Raw genomic sequence first — 25,108 nt, 5'->3', positions numbered from 1 at the left:
ATAAGTTCCAAAAAATTTAATTTTTATAAATTGGTCTACAGCAGCAGTGCACATCAATACCATCTCTAATTAAAAACAAGTTCTGACTCCTGCCTCTATCAGCCTATAAAATCTAGATCTCTATAGACAGATCTAAAATATAAGCGCTCTCAAGGAGGGTTTGTTTGTTGTTGTTTTTTTATACAAAATCTATTTCGCAGTTGGCAGTTCCAACACACATCTCGATGACGTTCAGTGGTTTCCTGTGTAATTTTTTGAAGTAGAAATTATAGAGATCTAGACTAAGTCTAGCATATTTTCTATTTGAATGTAAAATAGATTTGTCTAGATAGAAATAGAGATCTATAGATCTAAATAATGCCGTCATCTGTTGCCAAAAAGCCTTTGTTTCCTCCGACACCTGAACCTGCTTCAGAGGTAAATTACTAAATAAAGTAAATTCAAATTGCTAGACAGTATCTAGATCTAGAGTAGAGCATCTAGTATGATATAGATCTACTTCATCTCTAGGCTTGAGACACTAAGACGGTCACTTAGATTATAATACTCAGTATACTATTACAAGTAGATCTATAGTAAATCTATACAATACTAATACTAATACATCGATCTAGAGGTATACCGATCTAGATTCTAGATCAAGAATTCTAGAAAACAAAATCTAAATTCTAATTACTAGTAATACTAGATTTTAGTTTAAAAAATAGTAAAAATACAAATTATACAATTACAATTTTTTTATATACTGTGTATGTATCATATTCATATAAATTAATGATGTGATAATATAATATTATAATATGTTGATATGTTTCCCACACAACAATATGATCTAGTACCATAAGTAGTGGTGTACAACTGTACTAATTATGACAAAAATGATATTAAGACTAACTAAATGTAGCCCAGGCTATTATTATTTATTATATATGCCTATTGTAGGTGTAGTTTTAATATAAATAAATATATATATATATATATATATATATATATATATATAGTAGACAATAGTATTGCAACTTTTAGAAGTTATTTAGGTATCTAAGATAATATTAATAATTAATATTATATTATATCTAATGTATTGTAGATTCATATTAGAGTTAGTCACTAGAGATCTAGATTTTTATAATTTCTAACCGACTACTAAAATGTCTAAAAAACTAAACTTGAGTGACTTAAGAGTCTCTAAACATATTAATTAAAATAACATGATAATAAATATATAGAGTAAAAGATGTTTTTCGCCATCCAGGTATTGTCATGCTTATCGGCCACCTCACTGTATTATTAAATCTGCTCTATTTGAATGTTTACTACCCAACTTCCTTATATATTGCGTCTCCACCATTTTGTCACACTTCTAACATTTGTAGCTACATTTTAAAATATTTTCATGTTTTGGATGTTCCTTCAGAGTTGAAGATAATTTACTTTCTATTTTAAACCTTCAGCAGGATGATGGAGTATGCCAGCGGGCAGGGTATGAGAACCCGCGACTATTGATAAGTCAAATCAACAGTCCAGCGCGCATCCTTTTTAATTGTATCTGGGTTCAAAGTAGACTTATTATAAATAAAAAAACTGACTTTTTTTTCCCCAGGGAAGAAGGAGATGGATCTTTGGTTAACATGATTTTTAAGCCCTTAGATGCATTAGCCAAATAAAACCCAGATAGAATGCTTTTAAATCACATCCCAGACTATCCTTTACCACTAATACATGTAAATGCTGATAAAATGCTTTTAAATAGAAATCTATACACATTTCACATCCCAAACTATCCTTTCCCACTACAACATATAAATAGGGGGAGGCCAATTTACCTTTTTTACTTTTCTAAATAAGAAAATGTATCGTCATATGCCACGAAAGGGAAATAACTTGAGACAGTAAAGAAGGGGAAAATAATTTTTTTTTAAACAATTATATAATTTTGTTGTTTATCAAAATAATGAAAAACTAATCTAAAAAAGTTTTAAACTGGTAGGTCTTAATGTTCTTCTTGAAAGTAGTGTAGCATGTTGTCTGTCTGAGATCAATGGGGAGTGAGTTCCAAACCTTTGGTCCGTGCACTGAAAAAGCCTGCAGACCATAGCTTTTAAGGGAGAAACATGGCACCACTAAATGTGTTGAGTCCGTTTGAGCGCAGGGCTCTCTGCGGGACATATGGAGTGATCAAATCTCTAAGGTACAAGGGCATTTCTTTGTTGTAGATACACTGATGACAAAGTGTCGCTCGCCACCTTGTAGTCGATTCTCGCTTTCACATGAAGCCAATGAAGCGTGCGCAAGAGCGTAGTAGCAGAATCTTGTCTTGTTTTTCATAGAACTATAGGTGCAGCGTAGTTCTGAATACGTTGCAGCTTGGCTATTTTGTCATCGGGTATACCTGTTAGCACTGCATTGCAGTAGTCAAGGCGGGAGAGTATGAATGCCTCAGCTAGCTTTTTTGTTGATTCTGTTGTTAAATATGGTCGGATCTGGCCTAATCTGTGCAGCTGCAGATAAAGACCCTTGCAGAGTTTACTTATGTGTGGGTCGAAAGATGGTGTTGAGTCGAAGAAAACTCCAAGATAATAGGAAAACAAGTAGCTAGAATCATTGACAATTTTCTTCAGAACATGAAATTTAAAAACTTTGTTACAAGTTTATGTAACAGTGACTCAGTAACATAATTAGATTTGAGCTTTTCAATAATAAATAATACTATGGTTACAAAAATATTTATTATTATATTAATTGTAATTACATTTATATTTTTAAAAGTAGACAAAGACTTTAATATGTCATTGACTTAACTGAGAAAAACATCTTCTAATTATTTGACAAACTATTACAACAGCAACAGACAGTACAAGCTCCAACTGTGATAGTCATACAACCTGGATCTGTAAATTTAAGAATAGGTCGTGCATCTGATGCATTCCCAATTACTGTCCCACACTGTGTAGCAAGAAAGTGTTTGGATCCGAGTAAACGGCTAGCAGATGACTACATGCTCCTGAGGCCAGAATGTAATGTAAGTTTTCACATGGTTGTAACCTTTGTTCTACATAATCAAGTTTTTCTCTAACTATTTTATTTTTCCATTTATATCCTTGTTGAAAGAAATTCTCTTCAAAATTGAATTTTTGTTTTGCAGCTGATCATGGAGAAAGTTATGTTTCTAAAATATCTCATATAATGTGTAAATACACTGTATCACATCACATATGATTCTCTTCAAAAGCTTAAATAGCTCTTGACATAAACTCATTATATATCATCAATAAATTATTCTGACAGTTACAGTATTTCAATATTTTTATATCTATTTAATATTTTATTTAATTAATATCTTTTTTGTTTTGTTTTTAAATTGTGCATTTAAAGAGCTTTAGACTTTACTTAACATTTAGGAAGTCATCCAATAATGCCATCTTTTGTTATGTTGAGCCAAGTTTAAGTTGCTTAGTGATTGGATTTGACTAAGTTTGGTGGAAGTAATCATTGTCTTGAGTGAAAAAGTTCTAGGACTTTCCATAAATACCAACATTTCTATTTCTGAACTGGTTTATTTAGTCTTTTTTTCTAGCACCCTGAAGCTGGTCAACAGATACGAGCTGGCTTGGCATCTATTGAAGAAATGCTGCTGACTCGTCCTACTCAGACAGGGGAATATAGACAGATAACATTACCTAGACAGGTTTGTATAAAACCAATTATTTCCATGTACATGGTAGGTGAATGGCTATTAGGTTGTTGATATATGTAATCAACATACATATATTATACTCAGTTCTATTCATAGTGCTCAAAATAGATGAAATATGATACTTATGGTTTTTTAAGAGTAAACAAAAAATAATCATTTTTCTCCTACCTAGTCTGTCAATAAAAGTTTCTTCTTGTAAATTCCTGGTCACTGTTGGGAAGGTAATCATAAGTTTTGTGTGACTGAACAAGTGAATAGGACTCAGTTTTGCAGGGTCTGTTTCTAAGTTCATCCAACATTAGCTACCCTAATCATATTGTTTAATTTAGCTAAGTTCAATGTCTTGACACAGTTAGTGTATGATAAAAAGATACAAAGCATAAAAAAACTGATCCCTCCGTTGGTCTATCACAGAATCCTGTGCTCCATAGACTCTTCAAGCAGTGCCTCACCTTTTCTATCAAAACTTTAGCCATGAGGGCCTAGTCAGTACATGGACTAGAACTTCTGAGCTTACACAGATAATATACATCACTATATTCAATTAGATCAGAGACCAACATGTTCAAAGCTTTAACAAAAATTGTCTTTTTACCTATTTTCTGTCTATTACATTAGTCAAGCACTTAAATGCCACATTTTGTACTCAACAGCACTATATAAAGAGTCAATGGAGCACAGGATTCTCTGATGGATCAATGGATCAGTTTTTTTATGCTTTGTATGATTCAATTAAATTAATTAAAGATGATCTGTTTGGTCTAAGGTGGTTTTAACAGTGAACCATAGACCAGCCCACACCTAAGCATTGGGTAAAAGACACACATATGACATACAATTGTGCAAGGGAAAATTGATTTAGTTTCAATTAAAAATATCTGATGAATAAAAAAGTTAAAATGGGGAAGAGTTTACAATTAAAAACAAATTAAAATAATATAGATTAATTAACTTATTGCATGATTGCTGCAGATATAAATATGTGTGGCCTTATTGTTTCTTTTACTTATATCTTGACTCCAGTGTCCAGCTGACACACTATGATGGTTCCTTCTGTCAAGAATGGGTGCAATAGGCTTGTCAGGACTTAAAGTTGGAGTCTACTTTTTGGGAGGACTCATTGATGCTCCAAATTAAACTATAGGGGTTGCTCTGTATGGTCGTTGTTTTGAGGGTTGGATCACTGGGAAGCTACTCCAAGCCCTAGTTCACTCTATTGACAACAGGGACATCTTAACATGTAATAGTGTGGCAAGAACATACTCTCCAAAGAGATACAACTCAGATACTGATTAGTTAATGAAATTAACTATTCAACTTTATTTACAAGTAGTACGTATGTAGATCTTCAGATCGACTAAAAAAATGCAATGTCTAACGTGGGCTATCTACAATAGGAGAAGACTTTCCTACTAAACAACTCTCGACTAACTCAAACTGTAGTCTGTAACTCTGAAAATATCTGCATTCTCACTCGAGTCCAATCACCAACTAGCTCTCTCAGAGTCCAGTCACCAAGTAATTAAAAAATCACACATCTTATCTACCACTATACACATTCATGTGGACCTGTTGACCAGAATCTCACCATCTCTTGCAAGCCATGGTAGAGTAAAACTATAAATTTAGCCCTACCATTATAATAACAAACACAGTTTGTAATAATGTCTATAATCTCTGTATCTGAGCACTTGCCAATCATGAAGTCCTTCATGCGATGTTTGCTGCACAGTTCACTTATACCATTTTTTTTTAAATTGAAAGAAAAATAATATAATCTAATTGAGTTAATAGAACCTACAAATTCAAAATATTTAGATATGAAGTTTAAACTTTTTTTTAACTTTGTTTCAGTTAATGGCATTTAATTCACAAGTTCCGCCAGAAACATTGAAATCTACAGAGTCACCAGCATGGACAAATATAGAAAAGAAACCTCCATATTTAGTGGGTGATGAGGTAATAACATAAATAATGAATTCATTTCTATGTAGGGCTACAATCACATTCACATTCAAACTAATACATACATGGCATGGGTAAGTTGGGCCTACTGCAAATAAACCTGTTTCTTCTCTCAGCCTTTTGTTATAGCTGTGTTCTTTCGTGCTGGCTGCTCTCCTTGTCACTCCTTCGCACCATGAGGAGTGATCGAGAGCTAGTTTAACCCAGCCACAATGTCAATATCACACTCCTTGAGGGAGTTAAGTGTGTCCTTGTAAGGGTTATGTTGACCCCCTTGAGAGTGCTTTCCTGCACAGGAACAATAAGACTAAAATGTGATTATACCTACTAGATTTGGTAATCATGGAAAATCATTTGAAAATCTACAAAGTTCAAAATAATATCATTGATTCTTGTATTACATAAACATTTTGTTTTGCATTCCCATTTGTAAGTTCTGGTCTATATTTTTTTAGCCATAAAATAGAGTAACCTAGAAAAAGAAAATAATGTGACATGAAGAAACAAGGAAACAATATAAGTAAACCTAAAGAAAAACATAAGAAAAAAATGTGGAAGATTATGAAATTGACTGGATAAAGTGTATCAAGAAAATCATATTGAATAAAAATTAAGATTCTAAGGAAAACAAAAATGTTCTTGATTTATTGCATTTTAAATAAAAGCATAATTTAAAACTAATTTTTTTTTTAAAATTTAAAACTATTTTTAGGCTCTCTACATACCTTCTAGAGAAAGCTATCGTCTCAGTTGGCCTATGAGGCGGGGTCGGCTAAATATTCATGATGGTCCTGGTGGTTCACTAACAGCTGTTCTTGCAGACCTTGAGACAATTTGGGGACATGTGTTACAAGAACATCTTGAGATTCCCATTAAAGATCTCAAAGTAAATTATTTTTATTTTATATGGTGTTTGATTTTTTAAAAATCCTATTTAGAAGTGATAACATGGAATTGAAAAAAACAAAAATACTTCTTGTGCTATTTACCATTTGAATTACTAATAGTAAAATATCTTTCAATAGTATATAAAAAATAATCTTATTAATTTTGTTTTTAAAGCACTACAGAGCTGTGTTATTAATACCTGATGTCTATGTGCACAAACATGTCAAAGTTTTAGTTAATCTTCTCTTGAATACACTTGGGTTTGCAGCAGCCATAGTTCATCAGGTAATAGGAGCAACACTTTTATATTTTTTACAGTCTTAATTTCTTTGAGTTCTGTTAGCAGTCTTTAATCCCTACATTAGAGGTTTGTTATTTAAACTTTATTGTAGATACATGTCTATGAAGTTAAAAATAATGAGTATAGGTCTACTTCAAAAACACTTTATGAAGTGACATGATCTGTGTACTGCTCAATTTTGAATAGTTAATAATAAATCACTATAATGTTTTCAAGCAAGACAGAAAACATTTACGAGTGCAGCAACAGATGAAATGTGTTTTATTTATTTATTTTCTTTAGTTGTAAACTTATCTTCATAACATTGTTTGAATTATAAACTAAAATAGTAAATTACACAGAGCTTTATTTATGATTTAATTTATAATTTACATAAATAAGCTTCTTAAGGTTACTGAACATACTATGATCACACCATTAGTACTTTTCAACACTGATATATCTACCTTGAAAATCATATTTTTATAATCATTCAGATATTTCCTATTTCCTATTAAATACTTAAATATCAAACTACCATATATATTTTTTTCATCCAGCAGTAATGATAGAACATTATTCATGTAAAGAAAAAAAATGCCTACATAACTTCATATTAAACACTCTATTGCTGCTCAACTAATTTGGCAAAGTTTTTTTTTTTTTTTTTCATTTCTTTCATCTGGTTTTCAACCCATATTTTGTGCTTGTTTTTTTTTTTTTTTTCTGACCAACCTATTATTAATTGCTGTTAGATCTAAAACTGTTGTCTGAAAGAAATATGTATTACATCATCTTGTTCATTGTCTCCAGGAATCTGTCTGCGCTACTTATGGTTCAGGTCTAACAGTTGCATGTGTTGTGGATGTTGGGGACCAGAAAACCAGTGTTAGTTGTGTAGAAGATGGTATATCTCATAGAGCCAGCAGGTACAAGTTGTCACTGTTCAATAAAACAATATGGGACACAGGCTGCCAGGAGGGCTGTGGCTGCCTGTGTGTGAAATTGTAAAATGCAGACCCTTATTTTTTTTTCTAATTTCAATGGATTTTATTATTTGTATATAGATGCGTTATGTTTAACAGTGGAGCATTTACTGCCAATCATTTAATAAGTCTACATACAAGTTTTCAGAATAAATATTTTAAATAAAAAAAAATCAAAATCACTCTAAGTCTTGATCCAATAAAACAATTAACTTATTATTAAAAATTAACGTATGACTTATTATTTAATGTTTTGAATAGAAAATCAAGAAGTTAAAGAACCTTCATACTTCCTTAAATATTAAGTAGCATTAAATATTTATAAATTGATACATTTGTAATTAATTTGAGTAGTAGTTTTCCTCCAAAAGCACAGAACTAAATAAATGTGTTTTAACTAGAACACAAAAGTATTAAATGTCTAAATGTATATATCACTCAAAATGATTCTATGTATAATTCAGAGACATTAAAAATAAATGTGAAAATTGATTTTAAAATTAACTATTCAATTATATCTTATGGTGCAGGACTATTCAACTATACAATAATTTTGATATTTATTATGTTGGAAGGCCTACTTGAATGTGTTGACTGATCTCTTCTAAACATAATGTACACACACATAATGAGAAGATAGGGACACACTTGTCAGGAAGTCCCTTTAGTCATATTGGGTTGTAAATGTTAATGCCGAGTTTCTTTTTATTGTTTAAGATGTTAAAGAAATGTTAAGAAACAATATTAAATTTAGTTTCCATTGCTATTTTATTCTTTTAATTGATAGAGAGGTTTGCTGATTGATAAAGCACTTGACTTAGGGGTCTCTGGTTCCAACCTCTGTGATGTTTAGGATGCCCATGACTCTAATAGATTCCTGATATTAGTTTGGAAAAGTCAAGGCATGGGATGCTTGTTTTTAATATAAAAATAATTAAATAAAAAAAAAATATAGTTCAAATTTTACGAATCTACAGATTAACAATGGAATTTGGTGGCAGTGATGTCAGTCGACTTTTCCATTCCCTACTTGCTCGGTGTGGTGTAGCTCTGCCAGAATTGAATCTTACTAATCCTCCTGATGTTATACAGATGCAAGGTTTAAAAGAAACCTGCTGCCATTTGAATCAAGTATTTGTCATTTGTGTCAAATAACTATTTTTACTTTTAAACAATTATATTGAAATTATACACTTGACCAGTGTACGGAATGCTTATATTTCTAGGATCAGTATGGAATAACCCAGCAGTGTCTAGAAATTCATCGCCCAGATAATATGTTATTGAAGTACAAAGTTAAGCTTGGAGATGAACCTATTTTAGCTCCCATGGCTTTGTTTAAACCAATGGCTTTTGGTCTTCTTGGTGACCACCTTATTCGTGTTCAGTCTCGATTTGAAGGTGATCCTGATGATCCACATGATGAAGAGTACTTGAGGCAAACACAACGACAGTCCTGGGTAATGAACTCTTTTATATATAGTTTGACTCATTTTTTTTTTAACTAGATACTCAATACTTTAATTGTGCTAGTCAATATCTTCAATGATAAAGTGATTCCTTAATTAATTAATGTAAATAGTGTTTGTATTAAGCATTTTGTGTATGTATACATCAATCTAATCCACCAAAATAAAATGTAATGTCTTCATTTTTCTTACATCAACTAAGAAAACCAGACAAATTGAGAAAAATTACTAAAATTTTATGAGAGTTTGATTAAGTCACATTTTGTATTCCTCGGACCATGCAAATTTAATGGATGCCTGAAATTTGAACATATATTGCAAGTGGTAAAGTTTCTAATTTGAACAATATCTAGAGATTTGTTTCTGTTTTAGGCAGGTCGAATGGGAAGTTCCAAGAAAGATACTGCTGATATGTCCAGAGATACATCAGAACAAAATCTGAGTCAGTTAGATGACCTGAACAGTGGACCACTTGATGATGATTCCAATGATGTCCCTGATGTTATGACTGCAACAGGTAACAGAGAAATAAACTTTAAAAAAATTAAAAAAGAATTATTGTACTATTTAAGTGAACTTTAACTTTTTCTTATCTTACAAATGTTGCTGCTTTCAGTTTTATGTTCAAATGTTACCCTTGTGATCTTGGGGTGTAGTGACAATACTTTTAACCTAGGCTCTCTACTTCTTTTTAAAACAGTTGATCTACTCAAATTTGAAACAACCTTTTTGCATGCTTTATTGGGACATAGCACTCATCTCTTACAGTTTAGGTAAACCATCCTTCAGTTTTCATTGCTCGACATTATTGAGAAATTTTTCTTGTTTTTCTTTTCAATTTCTTCTTTTGCTTACAGATCAGTAAAAGCTAAAACTGTACATTCTTTAAGAATCAGTCAAAGCTAAAACTGTACATTCTTTAAGAATAAGTCAAAGCTAATCTGTACATTCTTTAAGAATCAGCCAAAGCTAAAACTGTACATTCTTTAAGAATCAATCAAAGCTAAAACTGTACATTCTTTAAGAATCGACCAAAGCTAAAACTGTACATTCTTTAAGAATCAGCCAGGGATCAGTCAAAGCTAAGCCTGTACAATTCTTAAGGGATCAGTCAAAGCTAAGCCTGTTCCCTCCAATTCTGCTTTATACTTTTTTTTGTGTGTCTTTCAAGATAGTTTTTATGAATCTGTTAGTTCTTAATAGTTTGTATGAAATCTGTTAGTTCTTGGCATCTTTCTGTATCCTCTAAGCTTTTCCTGCTTAATCATGACCAAAAAATAAAGATTTCTGTCACAACTCTTATTGTATCATTTCCTTTTACTTCTAAATCTTTACATTTTGAATCTTCAGATTTACATACTCTATATATAAAATTACTTCTTAATTTAAACTGGAATTAATGGTATATGGCTGTTGAAGTGATTTTTAGCAGTTTCTTTGCTGAACATTCTGTTTGGAGATCAAATACTATTTAAAATCTTCATCATCGTGATAGCGAACATTTAATTTATACTTCTCTTTAATTTCCAAAAATGTTTTAACAAAATGTCTTTATTCTTGTAAGTGCAATTACTTTTGGTTCTCCCAAGAGTGCACTTTTAATTTTAAAAATCAAGTTTATTGTATGGACATGAGACCAGATTGGAAAGGCAGTCATCCACCAAATTTAATTTGAAGTATTTGTATTTTTGCATACATCATAATGTGTGATTACAGCTGACCTGCATGTGCCTCCAATGTTTTAAGGTGTTACACAAACTACATTTTATTATATTGTTTAACTAAATCATTGATCTAACTTAGTCATTTATTGCAATAATTGTATTTTCTCTTGTAAAACACTCACATAAATTATATGTTTGCAGAAAATAAATCTACTCGCAGAGGGGATGATGAGGATGATGTAGAGATGGATGAAGAAAATGATTTGCATTTAATGGGTGTAGATGAAGCAATCATTCATAGCATTGAAAAATGTGGTAAGACAAATACTGTCTATGAGAAATCAAGAATTAGGTTTATTAGGTTTTTTCCCAGGATAAAGGATATCACAATATAGTGGTCTAAGATTAAGTTCTGACAAATTTTATCACCAATTATACTCCTTGTAAATGGCTGTTATGTACAATAATATCAGGACAAATATCTCCATCGGCTTTAAACATAAAAACAGTTTAAAATGTATATAATTTATTAAAGACTTAAAGGAATAATCCCAGTTTGAGGGCTCTTAACAATATAGACTAAAAGGAAAAATCTAAGGTTAGGGCTATTAACAATATAGACTTAAAGGAATAATCTAAGGTTGAGGACTCTTAACAATAATATTTGCAGTTTCTTGAACTTTTGACAGTTTTTTCCTTTTGTTAATTTTATTGCCAATTTTGTTGCCTTTTTTAGTTCTCATGTTTGAAAAAAAATCTTAAGAATTAGTTTGACTCTGCTAACATACTAGGTTTTTTTAAACTAAAATTGAAGGGTATTAATCACAATGTTCTTAAAAATCATGGCCTATTAATTTAAGACATATATCTACATTGTTGTTGATGGTTGTTGACTTTTAGCACCATACTGCTCATATGCAACTAAAGGAGTATAATATCTTAGCTTAAAAATCTTGAAATAATTTTAATATTACTTCATATAACTTTTATTACATTATAGACAAAATCAACTTGTGAGAAAATGAAATGATGTTATTGACATTAGCTAACCTCTTCCCACCGTCACCATAGAAACACACACTCCATAACTACATGTTATACATGTTTCAAAACAGATTATCTCATATGTACCATTATCTCATAGAATGGTCAGACTAGTGAATGGAAGACAAACATTTATTTTAATTTTTATTATGACAATAATAAGAGGAGTTACAAAAAGAAACAGCAGTTTAGAGTGATGCAAGCTTGGCATTTTGTTTGTAGTATCTGAAGAAGGAAAAAATACAAGAAAAAGATCCAGCTTTAAATGATAAAAGATGATTTCTTCCATAGGTCCCATGAAATATGAATCTTTTTGGTTTTGATCTATCTTATCTTCTTATTTTATATAATACATTACTTTAAAAAGAAGATGATTACGTCCTATGCATCATGCATTTAGTCATGCATATTAACCATTGACCTAAATTCTGCTAAGTAACTGGTTTTCCTGGCTATCGCAGACAACCCATTCCTTGCTTTAATAGCACTAGGGAAGAAGGAGCATTGGTACTCTGCCCTGGTTAAGAGATGCCTGAAAATGTATTTTAAACATTGGTGCTAGCTCATTGCTTATTTCTTTGAGTAATCTAGCTGGAATACCATCAGGTCCAGACGCTTTATTCGGTTTAATGTTGGCTTATTATTTTTGGATTCCCTTTTCTTGTACTTCTATATCTCCTATGTTGTCTACTTGGTTCGAATTAAGTAATATTTCTTTGTCTCCTGCGGGTGAGAATGCTGATCTCCTGTATTTATTTAGGATGTTAGCTTTAGTTTCATTATAATTATCTGTTAAGTTATCTTCTCCTTTTAATGGTGCTTTGCCTGTTATTTCAATTTTCTTAGATTTTATGTATGACCATAAGTTTTTGTTGTTATCTTTAGATATGGATCTTTATGTTGTTTCAGCAGCCTTTTTTTTTTTTTGAGGTTGGCCTATGTTTCTCCAAGCTTAAACTAAATTGCTACTATCAATAACACTTAGTATAGATTTCTCTGGAATTGTTTTCTTAATCACAAAATAAAACTTTAATAATTAATATTCATATATCTAATGTTTGTAGTGAATTGGGTTCATGTGTTTGCAAAATATCTCACCTCAATAAAAAATTAAAGAATTAAATCTGAACAAGATTATTATATTGGTTTCAATACTTTGCAGAGTGTATATAAATTCATTCAGATTTGATAAAATATGTGGATATTTCACTTTCATTTCTGATACCAATTTGTTGATATTTCACTTTTTCTTTTGATACCATAAGTTGATTTTTCTTTCTTTTTCTTCTGACATCAGTATGTTAATTTTTTAGTCATGGGTTTGTACATCTATAGTGATCTTTTACTATCTGATCCATTTATAGTTTTTTGTTTGATACTTTGTTGCTCCTAATTTAAATTTGCTATTGTTATGGACAGACTCTGAAGAGCTGAGACGTAAGCTATACAGTTGTGTTCTAGTTGTTGGAGGTGGACTACAGTTTGAAGGGGCTGTCCGATGGCTGCAGTACCAAGTGTGGCATTCTATTCCTCTTACCATGAGACAACAGTTAGACAATTTGGAAATCATAACTAAGCCAAAGGTTTTCTTAATTTTAAAAAGTTATTCTTATTTCTAGTTTTTTATTCTAAAATATATAACTTATTTTTCATCTTATAGCCTTTTTTTTTAATGCATAATAAAGAGAATTTATGACACATTTCAATCTTCTGCAGGACATGAATGCTAGCTGTACCTCTTGGAAAGGTGGAGCTATCCTTGCTTGTCTTGATTCAACACAAGAACTCTGGATTCGCCAGCGAGAATGGAAACAATTTAGTGTGCGACTACTTCGAGAAAGAGTTCCATTTATTTGGTAGTTTTGTTCAAGTCTTTGTATTTTACAAGGCATTAAAAAGTGTAAATATTTTTGTAAAATTTGTTCATGTTTTTCTTGAAGAGAAAATGAATTCTGGTCATTTTGTGTAATGGATAATGTGTTCTTTCTCTGTTCTTTCTCTGTTCTTTCTCTGATGGCATTGTGGTTCACAGAGACAACCAAAGTTGAAATATTAATCAAAATTTTGGTCATTTTTAATCTATAGTTTTATAGTAAATTTAATCATAAAGACAGTTTAAATTACTGGTACTTAAGATGATTAAAAGAAACAAATGTTGCCAAATTCTACCGTGAAATAGATAAACATCTGGATATACCCCTAAAATGAATAAACATTTTTCCCACTATTTAATAAGAAACATGGAAGATATGTTAAAATACAAAAGAAAACTAAACTGTTTATTTCATGCTGTACAAAATTTAGTTGTTCTTTTGTTTAGGGCATACAGCCTTATTAGTGTGTGTGTATCAACAGACTTGTGTCTATGTAATATAGAACTTGATGTTTTTCTATGTAGCATACAGCCTCTGGTATTTGTGTCTATGTGAAATAAAGCTTCTGGTTCTTTGTGTCTGTTTTATAAAGCCTCTCTGGTTCTTGTGTAAGATAAGGCATCTGTATATTGGCTTCTTGTTCTTGTACCTATGTCACATGAAGCCTATGGTTTCTGTGTCTATGTCAGATATATCTTTGGATCTTGTCAAGCTTTGGATCATCTTGAAAACAATCTGAAAATGTATAGAAAATAGTAAAAATGATTAAAATTGTACAAGATCTTTCAGAAATTCTTATTAAATGTTTTGTCACTCAGCAGGAGTTTATTTCAGCTTGTTAGTACAATGAAAAGTTGTAAAAAAAAAAAAAAATTAAAAACTAATAATTTTTTTTTACACAGACTAAAGAGTAAGTTTATATCATAGTAAGAAGAGAAGAATCAATCATTAATGGCCAACCACTGGACATTGTTGACGCTATTATTTTTGTGTGGAATGTCTGTTAGTCCGTCCATCCAGTTTAGATCTCGTAAACTAGAAATGGTTCTGATGCGATGGCTTCTTTTTACTTTTCTGAAAGCGAAAAATCTAATTTTTAAAATCAATTATGCAGGCAGTTTTTTCATAACAATTCACCATTTTTACAACTATTCACTATTAATAGTAACAAACACGGGAGGTCTTTTAGTAAGGGAGATGGCAATTTACCATTTTTTAACACATTTATACAAATGGTATTAGATTTTTGGTCAAAAAATATTTTTTTTATAATTGTATTGCTAAGTTATGTTTGTTCTGTCATACTAACTACTACATTTACACAAATAAAATGTGAACTGCCAAGCTACTACGCCTCCATGGAACACTAAACTAAAGGATTTTTTTCTTAACTGAATTTTTTTTTTTTGAGGCTTTGAATAAGAGGTTGACCCTTTACAAAACAATAAGATGCTCAATATAAGACATCAGTTAGGCCAGGTTCGCATCTAACTATACATTCACTTTCACTTATCCCTTGGTCTGCTGGACCAATGGGGCACCACACAAGATCTGTCAGCCGTCTTTCTCCATTCTTCTCTGTCATTTGCCTTTGATAGAATTTCATTCTGATATTCTTCTGAAAATATTGAAAATTGAAACCTGCTTTTTTACCTGCCTGGGTGGACCACTTCTGGGGCACACAAACTGCCTTTGTAACCTTATTATCTTGACTCATATTCATATTCAACGATGTTCTACTGGATAGCAATGGGCACGGTTGCAGTAAAGAGAGTGGGACAATACCTTGCTCAGGTTTATATATATATATATAAACCTTCCCCCCCGAAAAAATCCTGGCTTCGCCCATGATATGATATGCCATTTGTGGGCCGGTTTTGATACCCAGTCCGCTCCTGTTGCTGACTAACAATACCACGTTACAGCCTTACCCATGTGATGAGCGCTTTGCTATACGGAAGTAAAACATGGTCAACCTACTCATGGCAGGAAAAAAAGAAAAAAAAATATCTTCCATCTCTGATGCCTAAGGCGGATCTTTAAACTAAGGTGGCAAGATTAAATAACCAATGAGGAAGTGCTACTAAGAGCAGTGTGCCAGGACATCCACTGTGTTATCAGTAGCAGACGCCTTAGTTGGTTTGACCACGTTCATAGAATGCCAGTAGGTCGACTTCCACATGACACTCTGTATGGCGATCTAATAGAAGGCAGGAGAGCCGCTGGTCGCCCACTTTTACGGTACACAGATATGTATGCAAACGCAACAAGAAGTGCTTTAAAATTGACACTATGCTTCCTAGATATGTGAAATGGGGTGTCCACTTACGGTGATGTTTGAGGCTGAGTAGGTTTTATTGGGTACTTCTGGAACATGACTTCTGTTTTCCTGAGGTTTATAGATAAACCGAAAGAGGCGGCAGCGAATGCAAATTCGTTGATCGTGATCTAAATACCATGTTCATTGTGAGCTAGCCTGCACAATCATCTGCATAGAGAAGCTCTGTTATGACCATTTCTTTTGCTTTTGTATGGAACAGTTGGCGTCGAAGATTGAACACATTGCCGTCTGAGCGAAACCTGGCGTAGATGCCTTCGTGCATTTGACTCAACATTATGCCAAAGAAGATAGCGAACAGCCCTGCTTCACGCCATTTTCTATTGGGAAGTGATCGAACAGGTCACCAGTGTGTCTAATCTGGCCTTTTTGTCCCACGTGAAACTGCTTGAGAATGGATAGGAACGTAGGTGCCAAGTGGGCATCCGAGCCTGGTCAAAATCCCCCATAAGCCCTCGCGACTGTTAGCCTCTCAGTTAGGGAAACACCTCCCTTTTCAAATATTTCAGCCGGAAGGCCATCAGAGCCGGGTGCTTTGTCTTGCTTTATTAATTGCTGTTTCAACTTCCCAAATGTTTTAGAATCATCGATCTCATCATCTCATAATTTTTACATACCATAAAAAGATCACCGAAAATGGACAGCCCCTATTATCTAAAACTATACAATCAAAAGCTTCTTTGAAAACCCGTGTGATGGCTTTGGCAACATATTTGACACCACATTGCGGCAATATTCCATGTAGCGTTTTTGTTTATTGAGCAACAGAATGTCAGTGCTCTTGAAGATTCTTCTGCCATTGCGAAATGGTTCAGGAATGCACGGAAAGAAGAATGAAATTTTCCTCCCAAAAGAGGTACGCATGCAGACTAATTAATGTGGATGACGCGACTTGATTATAGTAGGCCTAAATGTGATGTAGTAGCGACAATCGTAAAATTTTACGAAAACTGTACTGAATATCTCAGAGAGACAATCGGCTTGTTTGACAGGTTAACGCTTTTAGGTGCGAATCACTCTGAAAGATGATCCATCTTGAAAAAAAAAAACATTTCAGAAAGTCTGCAATAATTTAAATTATTGTTTGTGTGTACATTGTGATTTATTGTAATAACACCAAGTTGTTGATAGCAATATTGCTCGAAAAAATCTAGACGTATATTCTTTTTATGAGGGAACCAAACCTGAACTACTGGCCCGAATTGCACAGTCCATAACATCCCTTGCACGGGACAATATGGAAAGACACCAAAATCAGACTGATATGCGTTCCCTGGTCATTAGCACATTCTTAGGCCCTATATGGTTGCGAGTCTTGGACGCTGAATGCAGAGCTAGTGAGGAGGATCCTAGAAATGGAATTGAGATGCTACAAAAGTATCCTAGAAATGGAATGAGATGTTACAAAAGTATCCTAGAAATGGAATTGAGATGCTACAAAAGTATCCTAGAAATGGAATTGAGATGCTACAAAAGTATCTTAGAAATGGAATTGAGATGTTACAAAAGGATCATAGAAATGGAATTGAGATGCTACAAAAGGATCCTAGGTATCACATTTATAAAAGATTGCATCCAAAAGAGATTAGAGACAGGTTACTGCACCGATTTGACCCCACGATGACCTGCTAACTATTGTAAAATACGCAAACTAAAACTCTATACGCTTTCCTCCAAGGAACAGTACCAAGAAAAAGATGAAGAGGCGTCAGAGAAAGTGATGGGAATTGACGGGCCTGCAATTGAAGAGGTTCTATCCAAGGGAAGAGACGTAGAGGAATGGAGAAAGACGATCAACAAATCTTGTGTGGTGCCCAAACCCCAACAGTCCAACAGACTAAGAATAGGTGAGGATGATAGACATGTGTCCCGCTTTCACTCCCCACATATCTGGTCACCTTAAAATTGTTACGATTCTAGGGCAAACACTCAACGAAGGACCAATAAAAGGTGAAGAGATGAGTAATGTATATTACATGTGATAAAAGATATGGGACGACCACAAAGAACATAAATATTAAATACCGTTATAGATCTATAATTCGTGATTTGCTGTTCTAAAAACAAAATCTGGCAATGTTGGTTTTATCCAATTATGGGCGACAGTATCCGCCGTTTGTTATTGAAATGGCCTGGACAAAGATATTTTGGAGTGTATAGATTTATGCCCTTATTTTTTATACTGGGAGCAGCTTTAGAATTCTCAATGATTAATTGGAGACCTTTTGGTGTTAATTTTTGTAAGTGTCATTATAAATCATTATTATATTATTTCTATTCCTTTTTTTTAAAATGTTTTTTTTAGAAATCTACTTCTGAGACTTCTCTAGAATTTTTTTTAGATCTATTAGTATTAGATCTAGAGTAGTTTATGCTATTCGGACACCTATAGTCCTATAGGCCCAAATTTGAAAGTTTGACTTTGACAGCGCATTATTTTACAATGGTTTGACATAGAAAAGAAAATGACGTATCAAAATCTTCTTTAGTTAAAGGAGAATAAGGATGACTACTTATATTTGTTCCCCAAACCTATATTTGTTATTATATTTAAGGTCAAAGAGGCCGTGTGTTTTCATTTAACTCGGACACATTTGACCCACATTATTTGATTCTGGACACCATAATTTATTTCGGACAGTCTCTATATTTAGGCATCAATAAACTCAGATTTTAATTCTTTATTAACATTAACTAAATTTTAAGATCCCCAGGCATAGCCCCTCACAGGAAATCATTACGATGTTTTCAAACTATGCATAAATACGAACACAAAAAATAAAAATATGAACACACTTATTCTATCAAAATTAGGTCACTGGAATAGTGACTTCTACACTGACTTTTAGACTTATTTTATGTTTGTTTATTTTACGTGTGTTGAATGTTTGGGGTTTGCATGATTAGATATGTGTTGAATGTTTGTGTTTTTTTTGTTTATTAATTTAATAAATTTCTAGATTTAATACAGATGATCTTTTGTAGTATAGTAGGCCCCTACAGGTTACGATAGCCATTCTGAATCCTCTATATTCTCTATATAAATCTAGATCTATCTAGTAGGTCTAGATCTAAGCATTTAACTTCATTCAATGTACCAAGCTCACTCCAAACATTTGCCCATTTATTCTTTATTTAAAAAAAACAACAACAAACGAACAAATATAATATAAGATCATTTTTATTGATGTCCAAAACTGGCTGTCCGAAATAAATTTTGGTAAGAAAATCGTAATCTAATTCGGACAACGTATTAATTTTTTTTTTGTATGGAATTAGAAAACTTGGCTTATAAATCAAATAAATTAGCTCCAAAAACAGAATAATTAATGCCGGGCTCATTAGTGTAGACTTAGCCAATCAAAAAATATAGTCTTAACTCTAGGAAGAGGTAAAGTCATCCGGGTAACATAGGAAAAAACAACAACCTGACTAACAAATTTGAAATTCGTTTTTCGTACATAAAAAGACAGCTAAATGGAAGGAAATTGGGTCAAAATCATTGGAAAATGGACAAGCACATTATACAGCGCGCTAGTTTTATAATACATATTAAAATAATTATTTAATGACCACAAAAAACAGCGAATGTCCGAATTCATGTAATGTCCGAAATAAATAAACTACTATAGATCTAGACTAGACTCTAGATCTAAATCTATACTATAGTAGTTTATTTATTTCGGACATTACATGAATTTGGACATTCGCTGTTTTTGTGGTCATTAAATAATTATTTTAATATTTATCATAAAACTAGCATGCTGAATAATGTGCTTGTCCATTTTCCAATGATTCTGGCCCAATTTCCTTTCATTTAGCCCCAGGGCAGCATTCTGTCAGTCACCCTGTTCAACATTAAAATAAATAGCATCATAAATGCGCTGTCCCCTGGCATAAAGTGCTCTTTGTATGTTGATGACTTTGTCATTTTTACTTATGGGAAAAACATGAACACCTTAGAAAGAAAATTACAGTTATGTTTAAACAAAATTCAGGGTTGGGCAAACTATAATGGTTTCAAATTCTCTGACTCCAAAACAGTTAGTATGCATTTTTGTAATCTAAGGGGACTCCACCCAGACCCTGAACTATTTATACACAAAAAGAAGATCCCTGTCGTGAAAACTACAAAATTTTTAGGCCTCACCCTAGATTCCAAATTTAATTTTCTCCCCCACATTAAGGAACTTAAAGAAGAAATGCCAAAAGTCATTAAACATACTAAGAGTACTCAGCCATACGGACTGGGGAGCTGACAGAGATACCTTGCTGCTGCTCTATCGGAGTCTAATTCGATCCAAGCTAGACTACGGATCCATAATATATGGAGCAGCAAGGAAGTCGTACCTAAAAATACTGGAACCAATACAAAATGCTGCCCTGCGTCTCTGTCTCGGCGCGTTTCATACATCACCTATCCCAAGTCTCCATGTGGAGGCTGGAGAACTCCCCATGGATATAAGAATGAAAAAGCTTGCAATGCAGTATATAGTCAAGCTAAAATCCAACCCCACGAACCCTGCTTTTGACTCCATATTTAACCCCACAGAGGTAGAATTATACAATCGAAGGCCTAACGTCATACAGCCATTGGGCCTTCGAATGAGAGAACCCATCCAAAATTTAACCCCACCCATTGACCAAATCTCTAAAATAGAAACCCCTCAGAACCCTCCTTGGCTAATAAATAAACCCAAATTAAATTTATCCCTCCTTAATTTCAAAAAAGAAAATACAGACCCAAGCATACTACAAGTCCACTTTAGGGAACTGCAGGAGAGCTACGGAGATTGTGGCACCATCTACACAGACGGATCCAAAATGGAAGGAAAGGTCGCGTGTGCCTGCTCCTTTCAGAACAAAATTATCTCCCATAGACTCCCCGATGGCTGCTCCATCTTTACGGCCGAATTGCACGCAATATTGCTTGCACTTATGGCCGTAAAAGCATCAGAAAGGAGGAAATTTATAATCTGCTCCGACTCCAAATCTGCATAGCAAGCTTTGGGGCGGATGAAGACTGGCATCCCATTGGTACATAAGAGCCTGAAGCTGTTGGACCAAATAACAGCCGACCGTAGGGATGTCACCTTCATCTGGGTCCCCTCCCATGTTGGCATTGAGGGAAACGAAGCCGCAGACAGAGAAGCAAAGAGAGCCCTAAATCATGCGGTGTCAGGAACCCAAATTCCCTACTTGGACCTGAGACAAAGTATTGCCTCTGCCACCTATCGAGAGTGGCAGAACCGATGGGAGGCTGGACTCACAGTAAACTCAGGCAGATTGTGGCGGATGTCAGGTGGCGGCCCACATCTAAGGGTCTGACAAGGCGTGGTAGCACGACCATGTCCAGACTTAGGATTGGCCACACCTACATCACGCACTCTTTTGTACTGAAGGGAGAGGAGCCCCCACTTTGTGAGTACTGTGACTCTCGCCTCACCGTGGAACATATCCTCGTTGATTGCCCCAGATACCAGGATGTCAGGGCGAAATATTTTAGAGCCACTAATTTAAATACACTATTTGATAATGTCGACCCTGGGAAGGTACTGGGCTTTATCCGGGAAGTGGGGGCTATCTACGAAGATCTGATTTATGAATTTGTGAACATGCACTATTTACATTAGATTTTTACCAAATATTTAAATTTTTACTACCTTTACTATTTTAACTGTGAATAGACCTTGATTTTAATGATATGACTGTATAGAATCTGGCCCTTGTTGTTTAGAGAGAGAGGGATCCTTAAGGGACTGCAGGCACGACATGGCCTAAATTGTGCCGATGTGCCTCAAATCAAAAATCAATCAAATCAATCAGAACTTGACAACTCAGGGCTCCAAAGTAACGTAACACTATAATAGTTGAAGAAATAACAGCCGATACTGTACAATTGGCAGCACGTAACACAAGACCGTACAAATATCTCTTCGATAACACCGTTCCGCCGTATCAACTCTTGCACTGGCCTCTCCGTCTCGTTCCGGGCTTTCACTGGGTTCAACAGTTCAGGACTGACTTCACACACTAGGCTCGTTGTGTCGGACTCGATCACAGACCAAGATCAAGACGCCGTTCGTCTCAACTGTACTTGATAGTACTCCGCACTGAACCGTCGTAATGCTCTGTACAGAACCACACCGCTGAACTGTGCTGTAGTCGACCCGACTGTAGTGAACTGGGCTCTGAACCCTTGCCGTGAACCGTCTTGACTGCGACACCTCCGCTCTTATATAGGGTCCCTACTGGCCTTCTCGAACAGGACAGAACGCCGCTCGACGTTTCTAGGTGGTCAGATGACTACAACTCTCGTGACGCTCCTGAGCTCTGTTCACGCCGTCGATCCTTCCTGAACCGCCGTGTTGACACTCGTCTCGGCTGACAGTCGTAACTCGTCACGGTTGACCGCTCGTCTAGCACTGGCCTGGGGCGATTTGCGTTGGCTGACTACACACACACCACTACCCCCATTTGTGCCACCACCAGGTTTATAACAATATATAGCTAGAGTCTAGATCAACTTAAATTATACGGGACTTGTAGATCTAGCTATAACATTTATATATGACACGCTAAAAAGCAGAAAAGTGATAGAGCTTATAGACATAGTGATAGGAATGACTTACTGACTTAATCCTGTGCACTCCCATGGGAGCATAGGGACGCAACCACACCTCTCCACCAAACTCGGTTCTGAGCAGCTTTCTTCATTTGCTCCCATGTCATTCCAGTACCCTCAGCTTCACTGATGACTGACCTCTTCCACGTTTGCTTGATGTCTGGTTAGTTTTACACACAGTGCTGTACGATGGTAAGGGAAAAAACTAACCTCTAGATTAATATAGATAATAGTCTCCAAGAAGCAGTGATAGGAAAATTTTGGCAGCCATTATATTTTTGTTTAAAAAACCTAATGCGATATAGATCTAGTTCTAGAATGTCTAGATCTAGAACTAGTTTACTTTTTTGATTTTGATCTATTATAAAAAGTGATAATTGACAACTTATAGTCAGTTTTAAGAATTTTCTAGATAACTTGTAAATGATCTACAAAATTTATAATTAGCCTCTAGAGACTGTTCACTTTTGCTAGTAAGAGTCTACTTTAAGAGTCTATAAATCTTATTATATATATATATATATATATATATATATAAGTAAATCTAATTATTAGATAGATCTCTAGAATCTACCCTTACAAGAAATAGTATACAACACATCTAGACTACTGCATAGCATGGGCGTAGCCGGGGGGGGGGTTCCTTGGGGTTCAACCCCCCCCCCTCCCCCCCGAAATGAAATCCCCCCCTGGGGGGGGAGTCGGAATTTAGTGACTGATTTTTTGCTTTGATTTTGTTTATTTTAGGTGAGATTTTAATATTAAACCATCACTTGCCCTAGCACAACCAAAGGGGTTTTGAGTTTAAAACCCCCTACCAGGGGGGTTCGAGTTTAAAAACCCCTACCAGGGGGGTTCAAGTTTAAAAACCCTTACCAGGGGGGTTCGAGTTTAAAACGCCTACCAGAGCGGTTCGAGTTTAAAACCCCCTACCAGGGGTTTTGAGTTTTAAACCCCCTACCTGGGGTTTTTGCAGTTAACTCCCCCCTCTTCTATAAAACAAAACAAAAAAAAATGCAAACGAAAATCCCCTAATTCCAAGAGCACAGTTAAGGAAGATTTTGATTTTAAAACCCCGTCTAAAATTTACGATAAACCCCCTCTTTAATATAAAAAAAAGCTAATTACGCACTCAAAATGTAATGAGCGTAGCTAAATGGGTTTTGACTCAGTTTTGAGTTTAAACCCCACTTCAGTGGGGTTTGAAGGTAAAAAATACCTCCTTTTAATAATAAAAAAAGCAAATTATACACTAAAAATGTTATGAGTGTAGTCTATGGGGTTTTGTGTTTAAACTCCCCTCCAGTGGAGTTTGAAGCTAAAAAGTACCTCTTCAATTTAAATAAAAGAAAATTACTCACTCTAAAATCTATGAGCGTAGTCAAAGGGGTTTTGAATTTAAACCCCCTGCCATCTTCAGTGTAAGAAAAAAAGCAAATTACGCACTCAAAATGCTATGAGCGTTGCCGAAAGGGGTTTTGAGTTTAAACCCCCATTCAGAGGGGTTTGGTGCTAAAAATACATCTTCAATATAAAAAAAAAGCAAATTACACACTAAAATTATTTGAGCGTAGCCAAGCCAATTGGGGGTTTTGAGTTTCTTCTACAGATGGCTTTTTTTTTAAAGTTTAAAACCCCTCCAGATGGTTTTGAGTCTAAGATCCCCCTACAGAGCATTTGAGGTGGAAAACCCTCAACAGAAGATTTTGACGATAAAACTTCTCTTTTCGATATAAAATCTAAAGCAAACTACAGTTACTTAATTCCAAGAGCGTATTCAAGAGAGGTTACTTATTTTTACCATTGGCAGGGCTCCATTAATAAACTGCAGTGAATAGTCATCTACCGAAATCGAAAAACACTAAATATAGCTCAACAAAGATGGCTAATACAGATTTCAGGAGTCAGTTATAGAGATCGGATCTAAATCAAGGAAATCCTATGCCGAACTGTGAGTCGACCCCTTAGTAAGATTGTGAGAGAACGACGAATGAGGTTTGCGGGACATATTCTCCGACAAAATGAATTACGCATAAGAAGAGTTGCAATGACATCCTAGTACAACTTGACGCCACTCATTCATGGAGGTCCTCATGGTAGGTGGGAAGAGGCTTCAGACATTACCAGTGACAGATTTTTATGGAAACTGCTTGACGTCAAATGCTCCGAACGACGAGGGAGGGTCTAAGTCAGTAAGAATAACACATTAGGTTTTTGAAATAGAACTTTTTAATAGCAGGAAAATGCACTGTAGATACCTCAGAATATGCATTTTGTT

The 25,108-nt window shown here is 34.4% G+C and overlaps 1 protein-coding gene across 2 annotated transcripts; it reads left to right on the top strand.

Annotated features, from left to right (window-relative positions):
- Positions 1-212: 212 nt before the first annotated feature.
- LOC106064396 (actin-related protein 8-like) lies at positions 213-13,911 on the top strand. 2 transcript variants are annotated; one of them, XM_013222951.2, is made up of 13 exons: positions 213-417; positions 2,846-3,022; positions 3,578-3,688; positions 5,552-5,656; positions 6,375-6,548; positions 6,725-6,835; positions 7,644-7,759; positions 8,794-8,947; positions 9,043-9,276; positions 9,658-9,802; positions 11,151-11,264; positions 13,413-13,576; positions 13,710-13,911. In XM_013222951.2, exons 1-13 carry the CDS (start codon positions 358-360, stop codon positions 13,851-13,853), a joined length of 1,809 nt encoding a protein of 602 aa, XP_013078405.2. In that variant the 5' UTR covers positions 213-357; the 3' UTR covers positions 13,854-13,911. The 2 variants fall into 2 exon arrangements, with proteins under 2 accessions (XP_013078405.2, XP_055881635.1); XM_056025660.1 differs by lacking the exon at positions 213-417 and having other exon boundaries at positions 2,888-3,022; positions 3,565-3,688.
- Positions 13,912-25,108: the final 11,197 nt, after the last annotated feature.

This window comes from Biomphalaria glabrata, chromosome 4, assembly GCF_947242115.1.
Source record: "Biomphalaria glabrata chromosome 4, xgBioGlab47.1, whole genome shotgun sequence".
Lineage (NCBI taxonomy): Eukaryota > Metazoa > Mollusca > Gastropoda > Planorbidae > Biomphalaria > Biomphalaria glabrata.
Note: the sequence above shows the minus strand (reverse complement) of the source record. Positions and strands in the feature narration are given on the sequence as shown.

Excerpts from the sequence above, each read along its gene's own strand:
- LOC106064396 (XM_013222951.2), top strand. The coding sequence starts at position 358 with ATGCCGTCATCTGTTGCCAAAAAGCCTTTGTTTCCTCCGACACCTGAA. Across the intron at positions 3,023-3,577 it reads TCCTGAGGCCAGAATGTAAT|CACCCTGAAGCTGGTCAACA; the intron begins GTAAGTTTTCAC and ends CTTTTTTTCTAG. Across the intron at positions 13,577-13,709 it reads AAATCATAACTAAGCCAAAG|GACATGAATGCTAGCTGTAC; the intron begins GTTTTCTTAATT and ends AATCTTCTGCAG.